Source organism: Tamandua tetradactyla, chromosome 25 (genome assembly GCF_023851605.1).
Source record: "Tamandua tetradactyla isolate mTamTet1 chromosome 25, mTamTet1.pri, whole genome shotgun sequence".
Lineage (NCBI taxonomy): Eukaryota > Metazoa > Chordata > Mammalia > Pilosa > Myrmecophagidae > Tamandua > Tamandua tetradactyla.
Window position 1 is genome coordinate 5,373,183 of NC_135351.1, and position 22,045 is coordinate 5,395,227.

The 22,045-nt window shown below is 41.3% G+C and overlaps 1 protein-coding gene and 1 non-coding gene across 3 annotated transcripts in view; both read right to left on the bottom strand.

Annotated features, from left to right (window-relative positions):
• SLC22A23 (solute carrier family 22 member 23) overlaps positions 1-22,045 on the bottom strand; it is a 227,978-nt gene that overhangs the window by 168,791 nt on the left and 37,142 nt on the right. For both annotated transcript variants that reach the window (XR_013168803.1, XM_077143888.1), the window contains exon 2: positions 4,718-4,821. Coding sequence is in view for 1 of the 2 variants with exons in the window: in XM_077143888.1 (XP_077000003.1) it covers positions 4,718-4,821 (104 nt within the window). In the remaining variant the exon portion in view is untranslated. The remainder of the gene's footprint in view (positions 1-4,717; positions 4,822-22,045) is intronic.
• On the bottom strand, positions 13,475-13,545 carry TRNAS-GCU (transfer RNA serine (anticodon GCU)). Its single transcript has one exon. It is a non-coding gene; the product is annotated as a tRNA-Ser (tRNA).

A 22,045-nucleotide genomic window follows, 5' to 3' on the forward strand; every position in this document is an offset into this window, starting at 1 on the left:
CACATTCAAACAAGAACCACCACACAACCCTCCATCAAACAAGATAGCTGAGGCTGAATGAATATAACACAACCAGCCTGGACTTAGAAATCAACCGAGACAATGGAGCAGCAGAATCTATATGCAAGGGGGAGAGGGGGAAAGAAATCCAGGGCTGGCATCCCAAACACCACCTGGGGTGAGTGAATGGCTTGAACTATCTTAGACTTATTTCTGAAATGACATCTACACAAAATTAAAATGCCTAGGAAAGGCAAATTACCTATCTATCTATCTATCTATCTATCTATCTATCTATCTATCTATCTATCTATCTAATATATATATTAAGTAGATCAGTAATTGCCTAGGGCTGGACACAAGGCTTCTTTGTAGAATGAAGGAAATGTCTTAAAATGAGAATGTGGTGATGGCTGTACAACTATTTTAAAGACATTAAAGATACTAAAATCATTGACTTGTGTACTTAAAGTGGGTAAATTTAATGGTATGTAGATTATCCCTCAATAAAGCTGTCTAAAAAGAAAAAAAAAAAGAAAGCAATACCGAATAAGAATGTTAATTTTCCCTTACGGAGATGGATATAATTTTAAGAAAATTCTGCGAAGGGAATAACAGGATAGAACGTCATTCAGGACTTTTAAGGCACTAACCATCCTTACTGGTCCCTGTGATTTAGTGAAATGAAGTGAAGACTCTGAGTTCAACACCAACATAAGATGATTATCTTGTCTGGAGATTTTAGCCATTACTGTCCATGGCCAATGCCAGCATCTCTAAAGTCTTATCAAAAAAGTCCATATGGATGATTTTGTCCAAATCCAACTAGTTTACAGAAATAAATTCTAAAATGGAGGGAAACAAAAGCAAAATCTAACATTGATTTTTACTTTACTGATCTTTACTTCCCTCACCTATAAAATGGGGACACTATCAAGAGACACAGCATTAATTACCATAACGATGGCACAAATTAAATAAGTAAACGTTTGGGCTCGTACCATTATGAGTCTTTCCTCCATTTCTATATCCCCAATGATCCCCCCAAATACAGCTTGCCTTGTTATACTTTAGGAAAGAGTCTTGATTTTTTTTTTCCATTATGGAGACTTTTTAAAATCCTCTCCCAAATGGTTCCGAAAAGCAGTGAATATCTTTTAAGGGTGTGGGGACAAACACGTTCTTTGAAGTCAGTGCACCCCAGCTTCAAATCCAGGCTTGCCATTTAGGACCTAGGCAGTTTTGGGAAAGACCAAGAGTGCTCAAAGGAACCTCGCTCTTTCTATAGTAAAAGTCAGTCCATAGCTAAGACAGTTGTTGCCAGGTGGAGACACAAGGCACAATTGACTTAGCAAGCATTTAATAAATGTTAGTGATGACCTTTGAATTTTAGTGAGAATTTCAGAGCAGAAATCCCTCACAGATAACTGATAAAACCACATTCCTAAACCTGAAAGGCAGGACTTTATCAGCTAGGGTTGGTGATAGGCACAGAGATGTACAAATCCTAACAAGGGGACCTGCGAACAGCTCGCCTTACATGGCAAAAGGGACTCTGCAGATGGGATTAGGGTGCAGGCCTGGAGAGGAGGTGGCTGACCAGGGGCCTGATCTAATCATGACTTAAAAGTGGAGAATCTCTCTTCCCACTGTAGGAACCAGAGAGGGCAATGTGAGAAGGACATGACCCGCTGTTGCTGGCTGTGAAACGAGCAGAAAGGGGGCACGAGCCAAGGTAGTCTCTAGATGCTGGAAAGGAATCCTCCCCTGGAGAGTCTAGAGGAGCATGGTCAGACCAACACCTTCATTTTGGCCCACTGAGACCCCATGTCACACATCTGAGCTACAGAACTGTAAGATAATACATGTGCATGGTCTAAGCTGCCAAGTTTATGGTAATTTGTTACAGCAGCTGCAGGAAACTGATACAGCATCTCAACAGGAGATGATGTCCCACTCATGTTAAGCAATTTGAAGCTCTAATTTAAAAGGAATTATTTCTAAAAGAGTGGGAAGGAACCGAGGAAACCACAAGGGACAGTGGCCTCCCAGGGAGCTGCTGGGGAGGGATGGTTCTGGACCCCAAAGAGAGGGAGGGTGTTGTATGGAGGCAGCTGGTTTTGACAACGCTGCAGAGACGAGGCTGGGGACACAGAGACCCCGAGTTCACCTGGCCCTGCCCTGCAGATCTCCAGCTGTCCTTCTCCTTGGGCCAACTCTGCCAGTGCTAGAGAGCAAGGAACTCCCCAGGCATCCAGAGAGGCCCAGAGACAGCAGAAAGGGCAGAGAGCTCTGGAGGCAATATGTGTGGGAGGTCCAGCAACATCCAAACAACAGAGGCGCTGGGTTCTCAGCCAAGGAGGACCACTGCTTGGGATATTCTCCTCAGACACAGAAGCTAACATAGCATGTAAAAATACATCTATATTTTCAAACCCAGCTTTTGTTGAAAACAGCACCTTTTTAAAGAAAAAGTACTACTTAAAACATCAATCAGATGCTGACTGCAGTCCTGGAAAGCTTAACCTCTCTGAGTTGGGCAACCTCCCCATGCAGCAGGAATCAGAGGAGTTTGCACTGCCCTTTAAATGTCTTCATTTATTTTTAAGCAATGCTATAGCAGGGAGGAAAATACCCCAAACTGAGTTGGAAAACACCAAAGCTTCACAATGAAACCACGCTTGCCAAAAAAGTAAAAAGCAGCCTCTCTTTGACTCTGAAGCACACCCATCACGAACACATCCACCTTGGCCCTTTGGAAGAAATGACTAGAACCTTGGGGAGAGGAAAGAGAAAGGGGTTTGCAATGTCAGACTTCTTACTCACAAAGTAAGACCCTCTACTCTTTCGTCTTCTATCTTCACACTTGCTATGTGGTTATGGAAGCCATACATGTGGCATGAGAAATAAGCAATTGCCAACAACAACTTTGAAACATTTTAAACTGTTATAGATAGGTTCATTAATAGAAGTCCATATGCACTTTCCCTATTCAATCAGTTATTTTTTTTTAGATTAACAATCAGAACACTAAAATCTCAGTTTGGTCTGTGTTGTTAGAAAAAAGTTGGCACAGATGACATTATTCTATCTTTCTAACTTGTTTCAAATGCAGAGTTCTGAGAAACCAAAGTCCTAGGAGTTAGAATATTGGGGTTAGAACAGCTTTTAGACCAGTGACGTATGTTCTGAAAACCCATGAACTCAAGCAGATGTCTTTAAAAAAAAAAAAAAACCTCCAGGACCACCCACGCAACCAAGGGGGGCCAGGCATGGAAAGCTTCTTTGTTAGCTACCCATAGTGAATGTATTCATAAGACGTGTTTAGAACCGATGATTAAAGCAGATTCCCAACACACACAGGAAATTCGTAGTGTTAGCACATGGAACTACCAAAAACACATTAGCTTTTGAAAAGGAATGTTCGCAACTTCAAATGATCTAGGAATCCCTTCGGGTTCCATCTGCTGTGTCCCCAGCCCAGGCTCCCTGGAGGTATCATGAACCCACAAAAGGGAAGTGCTTGCTCCATGTCATGCTTTCCTTTATTACGTCGTTGGGCCCAAGATGTTCTTATTCACAAAACCCTTCCTTTAAGGATCAAAGAACTGGAAGGGGGAAAACGTTACTCCATGCCCCTGTCCTCCAGTAATCCTGTTACTTGAAACCCACATCAATGTGGAACAGATGCTCCTTGGTTTACACAAGTCACCATTTCCAGCCCTTCTGAGCACAGAATGGACTCCCTAGTGCCTGAAGTAAGCATTTTATAGTGTCCTGGTAAAGAGCAGGCTCTGGCGCCATGAGGCTTAATTTCAAATCCTGCCTCCGCAACATAAAATCTGAAGGAATTTAGGGATTTCACTTAAACTTCTGTGACTCGGTTTTTCAACTATAAAACGGGTAAACAATAGTACCTACTTCATGGGGTGTGGTGAGCATTTTTTAACATATGTAAATGTTTTGCACGGTGCCTGCCACACAGCATCATCCAGTACAGGTTGGGCTCTGGTATTTCTGTCATGGTTATTGTCATCATCACTGCTATCATCCTCTCCTCCCCACCTCCATCCCACAACTCCATCACTTCGTCCTATACCACACACTTTGCTCCTGGTGTTCAGACCTCCTCACCATCCCAAATAAATCGTGTTCATTCTCACCTATGATCACCAGCTTTCCCTTGTCCACACATCCCACCCAATATCCAAACACTATCCATCTTTCAAGGTCTAGCTCCCAGGGGCATCTCCTGGTCTCTCTAAGATCACAAGACTTTATAGGGTACGATCAGCACTGTCTTACCCTTCCAGTTCATGGGGTGAAGGTGTTTCTAGCTCTACCTCTCCCCTAACATTACCCTGAAAAGCAGAAATTCTCTTTTAATGCATTTCTGCATCCATCCCCCTGAACCCAAGTCCTCAAGCCCTGTGGACTATATGCTGAATCTCATCAGTAGATAGAGCAGCAGGCTAGTTTTGCAAGATTCCAGAAGCTGGGGAACTGCAATGAATTCAAATTCTCACTTTGACAGTCTATTACATGCACCAAATAGTTCTTTTTTAGTTCTGAATTTTCCAGGTGACAACTTCACCCCTCACCTCTGACACCAGCAAAAGGGCAGAGAAAAGTAAGCTAATGCTGACCACTTCTATTTAGCCAGAAGAGGCGTGCTGTGGCTTCCAAAGGTTCATGTGGCAGGCACGGAGGTACTCACCAGTCAGCAATGCATCCAGTTATTAGGTAGCCAAAGATTAATCCAACCAGTAAGGAGAACTTAGCGATATGGACCTTCCAGGCATTATCACACACAAGATCCCACTAGAGAGGGGCAAATAGAAAATAAATCAGAAAGAGACAAATATAGATGCTGTTTGTAGTCATTTGTTAAGACAATATAGTAACCTCTTTAATGATTATGATGCTGTTTCAAGCTCTGTGACATAGACACCATTAACAATCTCTTAAATGTTTTTTAAAATTCAAGAAGGAAATATGTGCTATGCCCACAAAAGGAGATGCATGTTTTTGTCTGGGACTTATTTTTAAAAAGGGATGCAAGAGGTCTAGGGATGTATATTTCTTCATGATCCGATACCACAGGGCATGTAAAGTGAGGAACTGGGGAGCACCCAAGTAGACCTGGTCCCCAGCACCCTCATCCCAACCAGCAGAGCCGCTGTTCTGTTCTTGAGATGGAAAGGCCCTGCCTATTTTGGGCACAGGCTATCACAGTGACATGTGGAAATTAAAAGTAACTTTTGTGTTTTCATCCCCCAAAACTCCCCAAACTTCGTAAGTAGTCTTAAAAAAGAAAGGCGACAATTCATAGTGAGTGTTGAAGTGGAAACTTAAGACATGCTAATTTTCCCCTCATACACATCCCTTGATTTCTACCTTATTCCACTCTCAAGCTATCCGCTCTACTTGGAGGGAAAGCCAATCAACGAGCAAACAGAACTGTGAGACTATTTTTGCAATTGTTTTATTTTTTTTTAATGCATAAAAACAACCCCATTCCGCCCCTGATTTTTCCTGCCTGCATTTGAAGAAGCGGTAGGGAAACTCACATTCCTTTCCTCTAAGGGATACATGTGCAAGCGAGACCCATGTGTCAGTGGAATTGCACAAACATCTCATCTCTGGGCATGTGAGGCAAAGAAACAGGGCCACTGTGGGGTTGTGCTTCAAAGACCGTGAAACCCCATGCTGCCATTTCTGCAGCTTCTCGCCCGTCACTATTGGAATCACTGTCCTCCTAGTACAAAGAAGCAGTTCAAACTTTCAGTTTTCAACTCTGGGTTAGTGGAGATAGAGAAGTGGGGGGCTGGGCACATAAGCTGGAGAGAAGCAGGATGAGGTACATCATCATGAGTTGGAAACCATCAGAATGGACAGGATTGTAGAAGCAGAAATAGGATTTGGAGGTTGGAATTGTCTAGAAGCTGTTAGCTGATCTTAGTTCGGTTCTTAGATGTCTTCCCTGCCCCCTTGTCTGTCCATCTTGAGACCACAGGGTCATGTTGAGGACCCTTAAGCATCCGTCTGGGAGAACCTGATGGGCCCCCCATGGGGTCCAGAGCTTTGGGTGTCTGCTTCCCTGAGCTTCGGGAAAAACTGAGCCTCTGCAAGGGCCACTAGCAGCTGCAGAGTAATACCCGCTCTGTCCAGGCAAATTAGGAAGGCAGCTGCCTTCAGGTTGTTCCCATTTCTCCCCAGGGCATCCTCCTGATGCCCCTAAGGCAGGCTTGCCTTTCGAGACATCTGGAGAGGAAGACTTACTCCTCTTGGCCCCACCTGCTTCCAGAGTGACCTGGAAAGCCAGGCTTGGGAAGGAAGGGCATATACACCTAGCACCCAAAGATCTTGCCAACCAAGGGAGGTTTGAGGCTTGCTGTTGAGGTTTATCCATACGTTGAAGTGGGGGTGGGGGCAGGGGCGTGCTGCTGGGGGCACAGGATCTTATCACAAGTTCAGATACAGGAGTTCTTTAGAGGGTTAACTTCCCCCTTAGTCTATTCCAATAGTCTTCAAAATGTGCTCCAGCAAGAGATGCCAGTGTTCAAAAAAATGATCATGTGATGAATACACAACTATGTGATGCGACTGTGAGCCACTGATTGTACAACATGCATAGAATGTTTGTATGCCAAGAATGTTTGTTAAGGTTTACAACAAAAATATTTTTAAAATATATAAATATTGCATACTAATTATAAAAATAAAATCAAGTTTTTTTGCTTTGCAATGTCAGTTACACCATCCTAATAGCGTGCCAACATTCTGTTTACTTAGCTAGGTTTATATACCCAGAGGCAAAACCCATGGCAGAATCCTTCTGTCTCCTCTCGGCCCCCTACACAGGACTCTGCACATGAAATAATCAACTCCAAGAGTGATACATGCATCTACAAACACACCTCATTATGTTGAAGAGGTGGCACTTGACACAACACCTGTAAGCATTAATGTCACCGCACAGCTGGGTGGACCCAGCACATTCTTGGCAAGAGACAAGTTTATTGCATTCCAGGGTGCTGCTGGGGAGGGCACTGGCTGCTGTCTTTGAGACAGTAAGTCATTCTCTCTGTATGAAACACCTGCGTGCTTTCATCAAGACATCCCATTGATGAGTTTATTTGAGGTTGAGAGATGCAGAGGAGCACATGACGCTTACACTAGGTGGCCAGGAAACAAGCAAGATTTCAAGGAAAGGAGCTCTAAGGAGTGCAGGAAATTGCTGATACAGTTGCCAGCTTAACCACCTGATAAATAAATTTGGGCAGCCACCACCCAACTTAGCTGCTACCTAACATGATGCTCAAAGGAATGACGCCGGAGTGGAAAATGAAACAGTCAAGAGAGACTGAAAGTGGGGCCTCTGTGTGGGTGGGTACCGGGGATTCTCCCAGGATAAGGCAGCACCCTCAGGTAGGCACAGAATGGTGGCATATTTGAGTCAGCACAGGAGGCCCAGCAACCTTATCAAGGTTAAGGGTGACTCACACCAGAGTCTTGGGATCTGCTAGAGATAACACACCCTTGAACTCCTTGAGGCACAAGGCACATTCCAGAGCATTGGGCAGGGCTGGGGACATGGACAGATATGGCATGGCTTGTTGTTTGCCTTTTACTTCTTGTATCGACAAAAAATGTATCAGGGGAAGCAAAATATGTTCAGGTATGGTTATTATATCAAAGAACTTCAGAAGCACAAGGAAGTGTAGAGATGAAATGGCTCAAAAGTTTTTGACACTGCTGTAGGTAAGATGGCAAGTGGTCATGTCACCAAGCAAAAGCTTTAAAAGTCTGACAGGAGGAATAGTCTAAAAAGTGCAATGCCACAGGCTTCATGTAATGGGTTTTGTTTTTGACGTCAGTCTTGCCACCTCCCTCTCCTCACAGCCATACATCATATCCATCACCAATTCCAGGGCATTCTAACTTTTAAACTTGACCTGAATCCATCCCTTGCAATCTATCTCCACCTCCGCCACCTGATGTATGGGGACACAGCGGTTGGTTCATTCATCATCGAATATATTCTTTCTAGTGTGTGTTCCTGAAGGTTAAAACACTGCCTGACTCCTTCCCAGCTAAGGTTTCAAATGTGATTTAAGTTCTGCCAATCAGTTGCACAACCAAAAATAACGTATGGTGTGCAACCTACTTCTAATTTCAGGGATGGCTTGAACTGGGAAGAGTGTTAAGAGGGGATGATTAGTGGGACATCTATTTTGCTGGCAAAATCCAGCTGGGGAGAGGTGGTCCTAGCGCCAGGGGTTCTGGAGGTGGCTGAGAAGGTGTGCTCTTCGAGTCACTGGCTGGGACAGTGACTTCCTGATCCTACAGCCTCCTCCTGGGATACAGTTCCCCTGGCAGGCCACTTCTGTGAATTGTTCTAAGAACACTCTGGAGCCCCAGCTTTAAGCTGTTCCAACAATTTAGTAATAAGCCTTTATTTCCCTGTATTAAATCACTGTCTCCATAAGCACCTAGAGTTGTTTCTGTTGTCTGCAAATTGAACCTCTTTCCTGATTAAACTGGGGGGTGGGGGGGTGGGCAGGATGGAGTTTGCAGTGGGAAGAGAAGAAGATATGGGCTCACCCAACATCCTCTCTCTGAACTGATGCAAAAAAAACCTCCTTCCAGCTGTCTTCACCCATCAGTCTCCCCCCAATCCATTCCCTACAGAACAATGAAAGCAGTCTTTTAAAGAAGCATATTAATAGTGCATCACACAGTTTAACAAGGTCATAAAAGCATGGAAGAGACAGCTCCGTGTCACAATCTTAGCCTGGCTTTCTTTGCCATTGTTCCAAGAACAGGGAGGTTCTGCGGTGATGCTATATGATGCTTGTGAGCTATGAGCAAAATGATAATCCGAGTGACTCAAAAAGCGTGTTTTGAGTTCTGTTTCATAGTTGCCAATATTTTGTTAAAAATAAAAGACAGATAAGTTCTGAAACCTAGAGGGGCCAGCCTCTCCAGAACCTCAACTAGTTCCACTCCCTCATCCCATATTGACAGCCTCTTCCAACATGAAAAAGTTAGAGTGGGCATAACCCAAATACCCCTAAAGAATGGGAGAAAGATCAAAGGTGATGGTGGAGTTATACAGAGAAGATAGGATTTAACAAACGAGCATGAGTGCTGAATCATTACATTGATATTTCTTTCCGTCTCCAGTATCTAAGAGCAGATAGAAGTTAAAATCTAAAATAGTGGAATTGTAACTCATACCAAACTCTAAAACCTGCTCTACAACTAACTGTTATGGTATGCTTAGAAATTTATTGCTTTTTCGTATATATGTTATTTTTCACAATTAAAAGAAATAGAAATAAAAGGCAGAGGTTACAAAGAGTCTGGCAGACTGTTTTTCTCCTTATATTTTTAAAGGATTTAAAATAAAGGAAGAAATTTTACAAACATTACATCAATCTAAAAGGAATACTCTAATTGCTTAACTTGACTGAGTGGATGAAATATTCATCAAATAAATTAATGAAAATTCTAAAGAAGATGGAAATCAATGCGAAATGAAGAAAACTAGCTTATTTTTGGCCATAAAGAATCCTATATTAAAAGAGAATGTAAAATGAAAACATCAAAAAATTGGAAGAAAACCAATTACTTATTTAATTGTGGAGTGAAGACGGATTACCTTTAGATTAAAACTAAGAGATAAAAACTAAGGAAAAACTGGTAGATTTTGTAACAGTTTACTTCTTACTACTTAGTGGTTAATTCTAATTATTTTAAACACCCATTCATCAAAAATGCCATAAACGAAATTATAAATATCTAAATCTGTAAATATATCGAGTTAATACTCTTAATATTTAATGAGTATTTACATATCAATATAGATAATAATCCAACCAGAAATGGGTAAAGCTCCCTGATAATTAACAAAATATAAAATACAAATGACAAAAAAACACGCTTGGGAAATGTTTGACTCCATAAATGAGAATTGAAACGAAGTATTTTTGTTTATCAAATTGTAATTCTTTTAAAGAAAACCTCAAATTGTAATTCTTTTAAAGAAAACCTCCCCAAGATATAGGATCAACAAGCAGGCGCAAATGTGTGCTAGAAATGTAAACATGGCTCCATGTTTCTCCAAGGCAATTTGGCAATATGCATCAAATTACTTCAAATAGGGTACACCTTTTATTCCAGCAATTCCTTTTCTTGAAAACTTTTTTTTAAGGAAATTTTCAGAGATACCTACAGAACAATGATTTCTACTGCTAGCAACTAAGAAGAGAAAAATGGAAATCCAAATAAATGTCCAACAATCCTACACAGCCATTAAAATTTTGCTTTTGAAAGCTAATGACTGCGGAAAATGTTCATGGTTCAATGTTGGAAAGACCTAGGATGAAAAAGCAGTGAATAGAGAAGTTGTTTATATATGCAGGGAAGATAAGAGAAAAAGAAGAGTAGAATTATTCCAAAATATTTAGAGTGATTTATCTCTAGACGATAGAATCAAAAGACCGATTTTATTTTCAATTTGATGCTTTCCTTGACTTTCTCAAACTTTCTACAATTACTCTATAAAAAAAAGAGCTAAATGTAAGGTAATAACCCATAGTGGTGGTGATGGTGGAGTAAGTAAGATAAAATGGGTTTAAAACAAAACAAAACCTTTTGTACCTTTTCAGGAATATGTATTTTAACACAATCCTCGGGCTTAAGAAAGTTTACCTGGAAAGCAGTTTGAAGTTTGCTTATTTTAGCACTTACTGACTAAAGCAAAAAGTGTTTTATAAGAGAACCAGATGAAAAGTTTCCTTCAAGTTTCATCTTTTGAAGTGGAGATCCCCCATCTGAACTTGCTCCATCAGCAAACCACAAGGGTTTTACTAACCACTAGGCCAATTATTCTCAACATGACAACAGCCAATGGAGATAAAAGGACGTATTTCTGCTTTGCACTACAAAGAAGCTAATATGGCGTAAAATTTCAAAAGCTTAAATAAAACAAAATTCCTGATGGAGTCATAGTGGTTTAGAGAAATGTAGGGCCAGCATTCTTCTGCAACTGTTTTCTCCTTTATGTTGCATTTCATGGAGCCTTCCATGGACCACTGTTTTATATACCATTTATACACCATGGATTTGCTATGCAATGGCCAAAACACACACACACACACACACACACACACACACACACACACACACACACACACACACACACGACAGAGTCCACTCTGGAAGACTCTTCAAAGTTGAACAAAGGACTCGCCCTCCCCGAGGCACACTGAAGACATGCATGAGCTCCAATTGCTTCTCAACATTTAGACAGCTTATGCTACCCTGTGATTTTCAGTATTTTTAATCCAGCAGGACATGGATTTTTTTTCCCCCTAAAAGAATCTATCAAAATGTAAAACACGTCACATGCTTTGCAAACCCAAAATTATTGTCTGCCCTTTGCCCCTGAGCTCATCCCCCAATGTGGGAAGGTTCAACGTCAACAGCAGCTATCACAGGTGCCAATTAAAGGCGACATCTTGCGAGCTTCCTTAAACAAGATAAATGTCCTCGCCAGGTATTCTGGGGGAATTTTTCTTTTCTTCTTCTTTTTTCTTTTTTTTGAGTTCTGTTTCTTAGTTTTCTGTTAATTGCTGCTCAAACTGCTCCTCAACTTTCTTTTTTTTAAAATTCTAATGTAGTGCCAAAAATAACAACCATGGCACTTTGAGGGAAATCATGACAAAAATCTATTACAGGCTTATGCAGGTTAAATGGAAGATTCGCTTGGAAATCAAAGCTGCATTCTTGATTTATATGCAGGAAAACCCACTCACAGCTGTGGCATACAACTTTATTAAACCTTTTAAACTTCACATGCATCCCATTTTTATGACTACCTCAGTAATTTTAGATTCCTTATAACCTTTAAGCAACAATCTACTGTTTATCCATTTTTCCTTAAAAGGAAAACTCTTCTTACCTACTTTACATCTGCTGCAGTATCCACACCCTCATCAGAGGAAGAGAAATAGAAATAACTAAACTTCATTTCATCTCTGGGGGAAGAATGCAACGAGGTGTTCATTTTCCCTTTGCTTCTTTTTAAAGGAAATAATGATGTGTTGAGTACTAAGCAAAGGTTTACATTTTCCGAAAGTTCTTATTTCTTTGGTATAACGCCCTCTATGGCCTTATACCTCATATTCAAGAAAGCTGAATATGCCCTTCAGGGCAGCAGAAGTTATATATAAATAAGCAGTGTCGTTCTGTCACCCAGAACCTTGGAGAGTCTTTTACAAATTCTAAAATGTTTATTTTAGTAAAGGCCCTCACCAACTTCCTCTAAGAAGGAAAATTGAGAGTAAGCCCTACAAACTAAAGAGGCTGCTATAAAGAAACAAAGGGAAGGAGGGTGGGGATGGGGCAAAGAGATGGGAGAGAAAGGGTACAGTGGGGGGGGGAGGATACCTGCACAAGCCCTGAGCATTAAAAAGGGGGAACTATTCATTCCCCAAGTGAAATCAGCACTCACGCTTCTAACAAACTAATTCGTATTAGGGAACCCGAAGACTCCAACTGGAGAAGTTCAGAAGTTGTATCATGTGTTACTAAAGGTTAGCATAATATGGCACAAACCTATATCATAACATTAACATTTAAATGTCCTCACTAATTCAGGAAAGGATCAGGACATCATCAGAGCGAGAAGATGGTCAACAACCCAGGAAATCCATTAGCGAGAGAACTCAAAGATGAAAGAAAAGTCTTCTTTTGTTTGCTTAAAACAAATCTTTCAGGGGCTTCCCACTGCCATCCGACTCCCCGCCCAGCCCACGTGACGTGCTGTGAGGTCTGGCAGGCACCCCTCAATCTTGCAGCCACCACCCCAACCTTCCAACCCTGCTGCCATCTAGCCATGCCAAACCACCTGGTGATTCCCCAAGCCCCTCTGCTCCTAGCCCGGACAGCTCCTCTCTGCACCACCCCAGCCATACCCATGCACACACCTACTTTCTGTCTCATCTTCCTACTCAAAAGTTTAGAGTCATTTCAACCAACATCACGTAAGATGGCATATAAACTGTGGCTCAACTAGAGTGGAATTCCTGGACTACTTGTTTTTGCTTTCTTTCAAGGAGCACAACTCACCTTCGTAAGTGCACAGTTAAATGAAAAGGGAAAAGGGTACAGAATTACCAAGGCAAAATGAATAAAACTCTGTATTTCCATCAACTCGAAGAAACTCAATTAAGGGATCGCTTCTCCCCGAGCTGGAACAGGCACCCCTTCCCTGGGCTTCTATAGTAGCTTGTACTCCTGATAAACAGCCCGATTACTTATCACAATACATTATAATCTTTTTTTTTTGTATACTGTATAGGTGGGGTCACATTTCGTTATTGTTCCATGTGAGTACTCCGTTATTGTGGCACCATTTGTTGAGTTTTTGTTTGTTTTGCTTGTTTGTTTGTTTTTGGGGAAGTGCATGGACTGGGAATTGAACCCAGGTCTCCCGCATAGCAGGCAAGAACTCTACCACTGAACCACCCTTGCACCCCTCTTATCACAATACGTTATAACTGCCTATTTACAAATATTTCTTCCACAAGCTTGGTGGTCGGCAAACCACAGCCTACAGGCCAAAGCGGCCCTACCACCTGTTCTGTGAATAAAGTTTTATTGGCACACAGCCACGCTCGCACATTCACATATTGCCTACAGTGGCTTTGGCAGAATTGAATTGTAACAGAGACCTTTGGCTCATAAAACCTAAAATATTTACTATCTGGTTCTTGAGAGTAAAAGTTTGCTGACTCTTGCATTAGACTGTGCATTCCCTGCAGAAAGGAACTGTGTCTTATTTCTATGTTCTATCCCTAGAACTGAGGCTGCTTCTGTCTCACTGGACTGAGACCTACTGAAAAGGGAAACCGTTATTTAGGAACGACCATTCCTGGAAGTCGGAAGGCTCCCTGTTTGATTGTGTTCACTGTGCCATGCCATTTATCTTCTTAATTCTGTTTTTCCCTGACATTATTTCTGAAAATATAATTTAATTTAAATAATTCATGCATAATTACTGTGCAAAATCTACATAGGTAATAGTTTTCACATGTTTCCACCAAAACATTGCTATTAGTAATTATCCCCCATGGAAAAATATTTCCAGTTTTATTATAAAAGGCAACAGAAAATTGGTTATATAAGAAATTTATCTAAAAGAACGAATAACTCTATCTTAATAGAACAGATCTATTATACAAATTAAGCGTGGCTTGAAGAAGAGGAAAGGAAACATTTATTAAGAACCCACCACATGCTAGGCTTTCTCTGAGATGCTTTACAGAAATAAGCTCTCTCCTCAGAGCAGCAAAACAGGCTACAACACAGGTGTATCCATTTACTAGTGTATACATTTTGCAGGTGAAGAAAGTGGGGCTGAGATGAAGCAATTAGTCAAATAAGTCAATAGGTAGAAGATTATAAATCTAGATCGGATTAAAACTCACGCGTTCTTCCCCCAGCAGTCAAAGACACAGCCCAAATACACGCAGACAAAAAAAAATGATCTGGTTATTATTAAATTGTTATAGGTCATAGCATTTGTCTAATAAGGTATTCAATGCACTTCTTGTGCATGGAAGCAAAGGATGATAGTGGAGCCAGGACAGGCTTTGGTGTTATTTCTTTGTTAGAGTGATTAAACCAAAATAATCTATAAAGTACCTATGAATAGCTGGTATTCGGTTAATGGCAGCCATTGGACATAATATCACAGTATCTTGTTTTTTCATAGAGTTGTTGCATACTGAAATGCTAGAAAGAGTCAAGGTCTATCTCCTAACTTAAAAAAATGAGGATACTGAAGACCAGAGAGGTATTAAGCTCAAAACACACACTTGCAATCAGCCAGAGGTGGGCAGAAACAGTTTCTCAGTTGTAATTGTGCTAAAATCTTTTCTTTATCCCCCAATAGTTAAACACGACATCCCAGCCAAATTTCACAAGCCAGTCATTCTAGAACCAGAAAAATCAGGCAGACCCCCAATTATTAATTCAATGGTCATTCCTTTAGTCTTGCCTTCCTTCTAGTCCAAAACCACATGCAAGAAGGATTGAAAAAAAATTAACCAGACACTTTCATCAAGACCAACTCTTGGGCTTTCTGCCAAATTGTCATCCTGGTTTTTTATGATATGAATCAGAATAGTTGAGAAGCTAAGCCAATTTTTTCTCCTCTCTCAACACTGAACCAACCATCTTGGAAAGATGGGAAGGAAAAAATGACCTGTGGAAACATTTTCATTTCATTCACAGTACAACTGTGAATCTAAAATGTCATCTTTTCCAGGAAGACAGCCAATACAAGCTTCTAAAAACAAGGCACACAAAACCCTGAAGATACAACTGGATCATGCTGTGTCCCAAAGTTAGGGAACCCAACAAATGTTCTAACTATGACAGAGCATCATTGTGGTGGTTAATTTCATGTGTCAACTTGTCTGGGTTATGGTGTCCAGCAGTTTAGTCGAATAAGCATGTGCCTGATTGAAACAGTGAGGGTATTTCGTGAATGGATTTGAATCTACAGTCAGTTGATTGCATCTACAGGCTGATTGCATCTACAATCAACAAAAGAAGATTGCCCTCAGCAATGAGTGGAGTCTCCTCATCCAATCAGCTGGTGGTCTCAAAGCCAGAACTCTGGATTTCAGAAATGCGGAAGAATTCCTGCCTCTACTTCAGCCAGCTGGCTTCTCCTGAAGAATTCTATCTCATCTTCATCGGCATTTCCAACCTGCAGCCTACCCTATGGAATGTGGACTTGCCAAACACCACAGTATCTATCGTAAGCCGATTCCTATATCGAATCTCTTAATGTTTATACACACACATACACATTTCTCTGGCAAACCCTAATGCAATAATTTTTTCTAATTTTTACCAATGGGCCCTTTTTCTTCATTACACTTGGGCTGGATTCTAGTTGATTATCATCTCTGAGGACGATCTCAGGGCAGGGAACATCCTTGAATGGGACTGTCAACAGCAGCTGGTCACCGTGGTGAAAATACAGATTTGGAGTCTGATGAGCCTGTATTTCAATTCCAGTCCTGCCTCTGTCAGTTGTGTGACCCTGGGCAAGGGATTTTTCGAGCCCGAGTTTCAACATCTGTGATACAGGAGCCATAAAACCTTCAGCAAAGAGTTGTTATAAGAGATCAAAATAATATAAGGCATGTGCCCAGGGCAGTAACTGGCAAAACATGTTTATTACTCGTTAAAATTTTACCTAGTCATTATGCATGCCTTCAGGGGCTGATGTCTGATGGTGAATAACATTTGAACCAGAGAGTCATGCAATGATTTTCAAAGTGAGTTTTGATATTTATTGTCTCCTTTATTCCTATCAGCTTTACCCCTAACCACTCCAAAGTAAGGGGTATCTAACTTTTTTCCCACCCTGTCTGCACAGCCAGCACTGGAATAGAAGGTGGGAGGGGCGAGTATATAAGACGACCATCTGGGATAGAGCTGTGTGCACAGCTGGGCCGGCAGGGCAGCGAAGGGCAAGAGAGCCGGCAGCAGGGGCTCTGCGAGTCCCTCCCCCAAATCTCAGGATGAGACGCCCTGTGCTTGGGCCTCACGGTGGCCTGGTGAGGAAAGCCATGGGGCTCCATTTCTGAGCCTTCTCTGCAGTCATTCATTAAATACACTACGTCCCTGACCCAAACAAAGAAAAGTAGGTTGGTTCTCAAAAGCCAGCAACCCTGTTATACCCAGAAGAGTGTTTGTTTACTTTTTTTTTTTTTTAACCCCTGCACTAACCTAAACATTAATCTCCTAAAAACACTGTGCAGAGTTGGCAATGTGACAGAAAAATGTGACTGTGCAGTCTGGCACCCAGGTCTGCCCCCGAGCACAGGACGGGAGCGCGCACTGCAGCTACAGCCCTAGGAGATGGGAGGGGAAGGGGACAGCAGGAGGGAGAGCGGGGCAGGCGAGGACAGGGGCCCTCACCTGCCTTGCTGGGTGCCTCTGACTTCCTGGGGAACAAGTCAACGGATGGACTGTTCTCCAAGACGTTTCCTCAAATGAAACCCAAACAAGCATGGTTATGCCAAAGCCAGAATGCTCTCACTGAGGAGGGCTGCTTGCTTTGCTGAGTCACCTCTGCTGAGGACAGGTATAGGAGCTCACAGCAGGCTTGGCTGAGTGTATAAGGGAGAGGGAAAGAGACAGAGTATGCACTGGAGCATTTGAATCCTGGCAAGAGACAGAAAGAGGAGAGAAGACTTTCAAGCCAAAGTAACTGCTAAGTCCCAGAAGCTGTGGCCATCCTGTCCTTGACTCCTTCTTGTCCTCCAGCCTGGGTAGGGCTATAAAATTGTTTAGTATTTGCAAAAGCCTGAGATGAATAGCTCTAGAGAAAACATGTTTCTCCTCTGGAATTAGACTTAAGAGGAACTAGAGATCTGTGGACTTCTTGAGGGAAGTCCCAGACAGCAATACATGACAAGCAGGTATTCTCCTCCAGCGATCCTTTAAAAACCTCAATCTTTCTGCTATAGGATTAGCTATAATTAATGCTTGGGGTTTTCTGAGCTTGGCCTTGCATAGATAAACCAGGGCACCCAAATTCCATCTCATCCCTGCAGCATGCAGTGAAAAGATGTAATTCATGGACAGTCCAAAATGATACTCTCCATTAACCATGGATTCAACAAAACCTATCATGAGCCAGTCAAGTGTCCTGTTAGGAAGAAGGACCCACTTCTTTCTTCTCTCTCTCACAGGCAAATAGCAAGCAGAAGACAAGATAATATGAATGACTCACAAGATGCATTACTTAACAACTGGACTATCTCCCCTTGTGTGGCTGCATTGTTAAGATAAGTTCATTTCTGAGTCTGCCTTTGAAGCCCTGTCTGAAGTAATGTGGATGGGTGTCTCAAAAGCAGGACTACTCAGAGCCTTTAAGTGGTATCATTAATCATGAAAAGGGGGCTCCACGCTGCACTTTCCAAATCTATTTGGCCTTGAAATCCCCCCTTCCTGTTTTAAAGGGCCTATCTTTGGACTGAGAGAATATAAGAAATGTTGACTTTGCATTTTGTTTGTTCTTCGTAACCTAATATATGAATATGGTACAAATTACAAAGCATGGTAATTTTGGGATTTTTAAGTTTGGGGGTAAACAGTTCAGTTATCTGGCAATCCGTATGATTTTGGGTGTTGGGGAGAGTTGGTATTCATTTGCTCAGAAGCATATTCCAAGTAAGCAGAGGAATATTTTGGTACCCTGGATCAGAGAGAAAATAAAAGTAAGAATAACTATTTTCATAGACAGATTTTTAGGCCAAGAAGCCATCTGCTCTCCTGCTTTGTGCCTAGCAATAAACTCTTTCTCTCTTTGAAACCCCGGCGTCATAGATTAGCTATTATGTGCATCAGGCAGAGACACCACCACCCACTTTTGATGGGTATCAGTTTGGTGATGCTGGTGGGCACAAGGGTCCCGAAGGAATGAGGAGTTTAACTGCCTGAAGTTCTGGAGCTCCAGCAGGACAGATAAACATGATGATCGAGCTTTTTGCAGCCCCCGCTAGATCCTGTCCGTCTAGGAGCTCCGCAATTGGGTCTCCCCCTGCTCTTCTGGCAGTCCAGGTTTCCTGTGCGTTAAAGCTTCAAAGGGAGAAATTTTCCAGTTTCAGGTCCGGACATCCGACGAGGTGAGTGGGTCTCCGAGGTAGGGGAGGATCCCGAAGTTTGGACAGGGGTTGTGTCTCCTGGACGTAGGTATGACGCCTGCTTCTGAAACGATGTTCCTTACTCTGACCTCTACAGTGTTCCGTTTTCTGAGTACCATCCCAATGAGGTCCAAGGCCCTGACGTGAATCTGCCTGTTGAGTATATACCTGGGATACATTGTAAAATAAGTACTGCAACTGTTAACTGGTATTTAATGAAATTAAGTGAGTGTTTAATGTCTGTTTAATTGTGAATTGCTCCGTTATTTAGATTTAGGAGGTGTTAAGTTTCTGTTTAAATTGTTTGTTGGAGTGTTACTGCATTTATATTGTTCAATTGTTTCTAATTGGTTACTAATTAATGAAACTTTCAATGGGAAATTCTAATTCTAATAGCACTTCTGAATGTAGCCCTTTGGGCTGTATTTTGAAAAACTGGAAAAGTTTTAGCTGTGAACCAATGAAAAAAAACAAACAAAAAAAGATTCATTTCTATAACACAGTCGGGCCTCAATATGATTTAGAATCCGGAGAGAAATGGCCTGGAAACTGTTCTATAGAAAAGAACAGTGTATTGCAATTAAATTTGTTCTGCAGAAGAAAGCAGAAATGGGATGAGATAATGTAAATTCAATCCTTTATTTGTCTTTCAAAAGTGTATTTCTGTGCTTCTGTTTTTTTGTGGGTCTAACTTTCCATTTGTGAAAGTCTGAATGTTCAATGTATATTTCACACCTCCATAAGGTAATATAAAATTAACAAAAAATTCTTAAAAGAGTGCTATTCAAATCACTTAAAAAATGAATAAGCAAGAAGTGTAACAAATAAGGTATCAGTGGCTAACAGAGTTCAAATAGAGTCGAGAGGCTACTCTGGAGGCCACTCTTATCAAGCTTCAGTGATACATTGCAACCTACCCTAACTTGCCAAACCCCAACCAAAAGCATTCCAGTCAATCCTAAAAAACACCTGGGGCATTATATAAGATTCTACAAAGGCTCCATGCACAAGGGTAACTTTCCAGAAATCTACAACTTCCAGATGGGTCCCTGGACCAGATAAGTCCTGAAATGCAGAGGGGCCACCCTCTCCAGAAAAGTAACTAGTTCCATCCTATTCCATATTATCAACAGCCTCTTCCAACATGAAAAAGTTAGAATGGGCAGAGTCCAAATAAAGTGTGAAAAAGATCAAAGGTGATGGTGGTGCTAATCAGAGAAGGTAGGGTTTAACAAATGAATATGATTGCAGAAACATTACATTGATATTTCTTTTAGTCTCCACTATCTTAGAGCAGCTAGAAGTAAAAATCTAAAATTATGGAATTGTAACCCACACCAAACTTTGAAATCTGCTCTACAACTAATTGTTATAATGTGTTTTGAAATTTATTGCTTTTCTATATATGTGTTATTTTTCACAAAAAAGAAAAAAAAGTCAATTGTGATAAGTGCACAGCTATAGGATGATATTGTGAACCATTGCTTGCACACTTTGGATGATTACATGATACATGAATATATAATATACAGCAATAAAAAAATTTAAAAATGAATAAGCATGTGTACACGTGTGTGTATATGTTTGTAAATTAGTACTGCTGCAGCTCCAGAAATTAAATTAGGAAGACCAAGCTTTAGTGCTCATTTAAATTTATAAGCCAGAATACTCAGACCTTTACCAATTAATTTATAGGACTGCTGGTGAAGGGCATGCCAAAATCTACATATATTTGGGAAAAAACCTGAAAAGAAACACAGAGAAATCCTTCCCACCTAAAACAGCAGCCAAATAAGTCCCAATAAATCCTCTAGACACCAGGAAAGAAACAGCCACTCGGAATTGCCACAGAGGCAGCAGAGGGCTGCCTGAGCAAGGGGCAAAGACTTTTCCAATTGTCCAGGACATATTCTTAGGGGAAATAGATCTAGTAATTGGAAAAAAAATGAAGGGCATAGAAATTCTCATCAACTACAGCCACCTCATCTGGTCTTAAATCCCACCACCCTCATTCAGAATTTTCAAAACCAAATTTAACAGGCCAGGCCTCATTCTTTCCCTCTCACCTATCTCTACCCCAAGACCTCAGTAAATGTTGTCCAAAAGTGAATGAAGCAGTTAAACCAGCTCTGAGGGAAGAGTTGAGGAAACATTGCAGAATAGGCTATGCTTCTTCTGAGAGAATTCCCCAATTTAAACCTATTTATTTTTTCAATAATACCTTTGCAATGGTAGTAGTAGTCAAAAAATCATTATTAAAACATAAATGTAAAGGAAAATGTCCTTTTTTACACCAGAAAAAATTTTCCTGGATTTATGCTTGGGACAAATTAGACAGCTGTAGTATATTTTCTAGAGTTTGGTGATTTTGAGTTCGTTTAATTTCATAATATTAGGATATTATGAAAACAAAAAGTTTTTTTTAACTTCCAGTAGAAGACAAAAAGTAAAAACAGTTTGAAAAAAAAATGCAGTGACAAAGTTTCATCCTATCCCTGTTTTTTTGATGGCTTTTGAACCAAACTAATACAATTTTATTCTCCCTATGTTCTCCCTAAATGTATACGAGTTTACAGAGAAAAGAAGCTAGTACTATATCTATTAGATCTTTAAGATGGTGAAAAATGTAAATTTGTGTTTAAAGAAATTAATTTTTTGACAAACTTGATTTAAAAAAGAACGGTGGGGGTGGGCCATTGTGGCTCAGTGGCAAAGTTCTCACCTGCCATGCCAGAGATCTGGGTTAGATTCTCAGTGCCCATCCATGCAAAAGAAAAAACAAAACACAAACAAAAAGAACTGTGCGTATTGGGTCCCAGGTGGCAGCTTAGTGAGGTGTGGGATTTAGTTGGTCCTGCAACTAGTAAACAGCCAGGAACAGTACAGAACAACTGCCGGGGCCACATCAGTGACTAGACACACAGCATACCCCAGTCTGGACAAGCTGGACCAGCGTGATCCCAACCAGAACTGTGAGTCCAAGCTGCAGAGGCCAGCACCCCTTCCCAACAGGCTGGTTCCCAGAGGGGAAAGGAAAGAAACTTTACCAGCAGCAGGAGCTAAAGGCAACCAAGCTCCAATTATGGAATAAATTCACAAATTCTGACTACTAAAGGTAGACCCTCAGCTCAGCTGAACCTTGAGTAACAGCTGAGGTTGTTGGTTTTAGTCCCGGTGCAGAAGGGACAGGGTTGATGGAAAAAGAAAAAACAAAACAAAACAGAGGTTCTTTGGATCGGAGAGCACAAAATACTCAAAAGGGTCTGGGCCCTAAAGGAAAGAAGGGGGAATACAGGGCCTGC